Consider the following 5000-nt stretch of genomic DNA (forward strand, 5'->3'; position numbering starts at 1 on the left):
TCTTCTATAAAAATTAGTCTTTTGCTCTGTCAGAAGTAAGCAGGATTAACTCATTCTGTCATTTCTATGGTTATTCTTGGCTCTACCAAGTCAATGAAGGAAACTGCTATGCATCTGCTCAGCATACTAGGAATAGCAGCCAAATCGCCCTCATATCACACCCTATCATGTAAAACATGAAAAAAGTATGGAAGGGTATGTGAAATAAGTGGATACAGGATTCCTAAAACCAAGGTAGGGTGGTCACAGCTGGAATGCCATTGATCATCTGCCTGTTCAGTCTAGGTCATCTAGAGATTACATTGTTGAGTTTCAACTGACCAAATCCACGTTAGTGTAGAAATATTGACTGAAATATCGATTATATCACATCACTGTTATTTATGTTGTGACATCGTCATAATTGAGGTTTTTCAGGGAGACAATGGAATTCTGAGTTCAATTTTCTCTCGTGTGTTTGAGGAAGGAAATAAAGAATTGTTTCAATACTCAGCTTTTGGATAGAGACTCTAATTCCTTTATTCAGTTGGATTCAGGCCCTGGATGTATGAAATGTAACAAAACATTCTTTATTAAACTCATCTTTTCATGAATTTATCATGTGAATATCTTATTGAGCTATGAAAGGTTTTACAACCACAGTGAGGCAATGATTATTGAAAAATGATAATTTCATCTCATAATTGGAATTTAATAATATTTTAATACTCTAAAGTTCATTGTATCATCATCATCATCATCGTTTAACGTCCGCTTTCCATGCTAGCATGGGTTGGACGATTTGACTGAGGACTGGCAAGCCAGAAGGCTGCACCAAGCTCCAATCTGATCTGGCAGAGTTTCTACAGCTGGATGCCCTTCTTAACGCCAAAAACTCTGAGAGTGTAGTGGGTGCTTTTACATGCCACCGGCACGAGGGCCAGTCGCACGGTACTGGCAACGGCCACACTCAAAAAGGTGTTTTTTATGTGCCACTTGCATGGGAGCCAGTCCAGCGGTACTGGCAATGACCTCGCTTGAATGATTTTCTAATGTGCCACCAGCACAAGTGCTAGAAGGCAACACAGCACTTGTGCTGGTGGCACGTTAGAAAATCATATATATATATATATATATATATATATATATATATATATATACTGTGTCATTCTCTTTTGAAGCCTTAAACAAGCCAAACTAATAAAACATCATATCTTGTGCACACTAAAATCTACTGTAGCAAATCTTCTGCTCATTTGACTTATGCAGTATTTAGCATACCTATTGGCTTGTCATCTTCTATATTAATTTTTATGTTGTAATTTAAAAGTCCACACCTGAGAGATGCTCATATCTGTTGAATCATTTAACAACATAGCTAAAAACTCAGCTACATACAAATATTCTACCAAATATTTTATTGGTCAGTGTACTCAGAGGTGTGCAGCAGACCACACAGGGTGGAAAGGTGACTGGCAAGGTGGCTGAGTTCCTTTTGAGCATTAGGCTTCATAGAGGCAAAGTGGCCAAGCTCCTGGGCCTCATAGAGGCAAAGTGGCTGAGTTCCTTTCGAGTGTTGGGTCTCATGGAGGTGAGGGGGCTAGGTTCCTTTTGAGTGTTGGGCCTCACGGGGACAATGACCAAGACCTTTGGCATTATGTTGTGCTTGGGATGAAAACCCATCTAGCTGAGTAAAATTGCAGTCATGGCAGATACTGGTGTCATGCAAATGGCGCCTGGTGCCAGTGGCCTGTAAAAGCACCCATTACCCTCTCAGAGTGGTTAGTGTTAAGAAGGCCATCCAGCCATAGAAAACCATGCCAAATCAGACTGGATCCTGGTACAGCCTTCCAGTCAAACCACCCAACCCATGCCAGCATGGACAACAGATGTTAAATGATGATGATGTTTACTGTAGTTGAAGGTTATATTATATTTAAACAAGGGGTGGACCAATTTGGCTACTGCAGAAGATGGCCCAAATGTATGCTACAGCACTGACAAATTTTACTTGGCATCAGCATACCTAGTGGGAAGAATTAGATATGAGACTTTTCTGCCATTTTAGCTGAGCTTTTTGAACAGTTTTAGCTTTACTATTTCTCTATTTAGAGAAAATTTTGTTGAAAAAGAAAAGGATTTTAAATCAAAATAATGTAACTACTCCATGTTGTCCCAATTTCACAAGATTACAGTCTGGAATGTGTATCCCATTTTTAAAAAATTCTCTGTAAGATACTGAACAACATTAGTTTCTCATATTCACCTTTTTAAACTTAATTCTAATAATTTTCTGGCAATTAAAGCGGAAATGTCATGATTCTAATACCATTCTTTGAAAGACTTACCAAATAATTGTTCGTCAATTAAATCTAACTACAATGTCCTTAATAACTGCCATTATTGTTCAGCTAAATTATAACCAGAACTATGTTAGGGATCATGGAACTAAAGGAAAGAAATTTTTGACATATTCAGCCTTTTCCTGATTTGAAAAAAACATCATTATTTAATATCCTTTTTCCATGCTTTTATGGGCTGGACTGTTTGACAAGCACTGGCAAACTAAACTGAGGGGCTGTGGCAAGCTCTGTTGTCTCTTTAGCATGGTTTGTACAGCTACTAGATGTTTTTTTTTTTTTTCATGGCTCAAGCGTTTGTGGGGTCATGGAAGATAATGAGGAATGGGTGTGGTTCTAACGATGGAGTATAGCAGAGGGGAGAGAGAATATGACTGAAGGAAGGTAATGAGGAATGGTAGTGGTTTGGGGGTTGGAGAGGAAAGACAGAGGTAACAAAAGGGAGTTGGGTGTAGTATGTGCTTATTCTGCTCTCAGATTAAATAATATGAGATAAAGAAATGATGAGTGTTAGGGGGTGAGATGTGGGAGAATCTTTACAAAACAGTGAGAATAGAGATGGGGCAGAGCTCTGCAGATACAAGAATTTACTGAGGTGGTCGTAAGATATCAGTTCTGTTGCTGTGGACATGTTTTCTCAAGCACAGCAAGGCACCAGATATCTTGGTCCTAAAACTTGAATGATGTAAAAAAAAAAAATCTCTGTAATATTACAAGTTACTAATTGTGTGTTGTTGGCACTTCATCGCTTACGACATCGAGGGTTCCAGTTGATCCGATCAACAGAACAGCCTGCTCGTGAAATTAATGTGAAAGTGGCTGAGCACTCCACAGACACATGTACCCTTAACGTAGTTCTCGGGGATATTCAGCGTGACACAGTGTGACAAGGCTGACCCTTTGAATTACAGGCACAACAGAAACAGGAAGTAAGAGTGAGAGAAAGTTGTGGTGGAAGAGTACAGCAGGGTTCGCCACCATCCCCTGCCGGAGCCTCGTGGAGCTTTAGGTGTGTTCGCTCAATAAACACTCACAACGCCTGGTCTGGGAATCGAAACCGCGATCCTATGACCGCGAGTCCGCTGCCCTAACCACTGGGCCATTGCACCTCCACACAAGTTACTAATTAGGCCTATGTTAAGTCTCTTACTTAGTATAACTTGCTACAAAATACTAGCAAATACTAATTCAACTCTCTAAGGGCATTTGTAAAGGGTTATTGGATCCAGCTATAGCTGTTTGATCTCTATGTGAACACTCATATTGTTAGAGATCTGTATACATAGTCTTGAAGATCAAAAGGTCCATAAATCTAAATTTTACATATCAGTCATATAGTTCACAAATTAAGATAGAAACATTGATACATGACTTTGTTATACTTTAGTCGAGAGCTATATATATATAAGTATATTTGCCACTTAAATGCGGCTAAACCCTAAGGGTGAATGTTACTGTTGCTTTTAGCCCCAGGGGCTAAAAGCAACAGTAGCATTCACCCTTAGGGTTTAGCCACATTTAAGTGGCAAATACACTTCACGTTGTCGTGCAGTTACTGTTTATACCTTGTTCAGAGATTTAACATTATATATATATACTCACATATATTTGCTGGGATTTGCTTAACTTATGGACATTACACAGTCTAGAAATTACTCCTCATAAAACGTATATCAATTTTTCATTGCAGAAAGTCATCTCTTCATTTTCATACTCAGAAGTTGCTCATTCCAGTCCTTCTTTGACCAGTATAATGATTGTTATTGGTCATGTTGCCAAAGGATCCAAATATATGTTTAATACCAATCAGGTAAAACTGAACTTTGACCTCCTTGTTATTCTTTTTTTAAATTCTCTTATTGGTTTTTCGGTCATTGGACATTGTACACGCTAATTTGTAATAAATATTCTTTATTTACTTTATGTTGTGTATTTGAGGCTTCATTCTACCTGCTTTCTTAATTCACACAGACACCTGTTGAGCTGTTGTGCACTCATCAGTGATTAAATATCGCATTTAGGTCAACTATAATTTTGCTGCCTTGCTTCATGTGCAGCGCTGATAATTTCTTTAGTTCAATAGAAAGATCAATTGGCATTACACAATGTATACACACACACACATGCATACACACACAAACAAACATACATGCATATACATACACACACACACATTTCATTAACATAAATTGACTATTGTGGAGGTGCAATGGCCCAGTGGTTAGGGCAGCGGACGCGCGGTCGGAGGATCGCGGTTTCGATTCTCAGACCGGGCATTGTGTGTGTTTATTGAGCGAAAGCACCTAAAAGCTCCACGAGGCTCTGGCAGGGGGTGGTGGCGACCCCTGTTGTACTCTTTCGCCCCAACTTTCTCTCGTTCTTTCTTCCTGTTTCTTGAGTAACACTGCGATGGACTGGCATCCCGTCCAGCTGGGGGGGGGGGGACACATACACCATAGAAACTGGGAAACTGGACCCATGAGCCTGGCTAGGTTTTAAAAGGGCGAAAAAATAAAGTTTTTAAAAAATTGAGTATTAGTTATATAATCAAAACTTATTGTCAAATCGTCAGAGATGTGTAACTTTTATGTCACACTATTGAACTGGAAGGATGGTGACAGAATTAACCATTGTGATGGTGAGTGACTGTTGCACAGTTTA

At 39.2% G+C, this 5000-nt stretch overlaps 1 protein-coding gene across 2 annotated transcripts in view; it reads left to right on the forward strand.

The window, feature by feature from the left end:
* Positions 1-5000, forward strand: part of LOC106873920 (unconventional myosin heavy chain 6) — a 543260-nt gene that overhangs the window by 536431 nt on the left and 1829 nt on the right. For both annotated transcript variants that reach the window (XM_052971791.2, XM_052971792.2), the window contains one exon: positions 4030-4149. In XM_052971791.2, coding sequence (XP_052827751.1) covers positions 4030-4149 — 120 coding nt within the window. The remainder of the gene's footprint in view (positions 1-4029; positions 4150-5000) is intronic.

This window comes from Octopus bimaculoides, chromosome 11, assembly GCF_046866305.1.
Source record: "Octopus bimaculoides isolate indiv1 chromosome 11, ASM4686630v1, whole genome shotgun sequence".
Taxonomy (NCBI): Eukaryota; Metazoa; Mollusca; class Cephalopoda; order Octopoda; family Octopodidae; genus Octopus; species Octopus bimaculoides.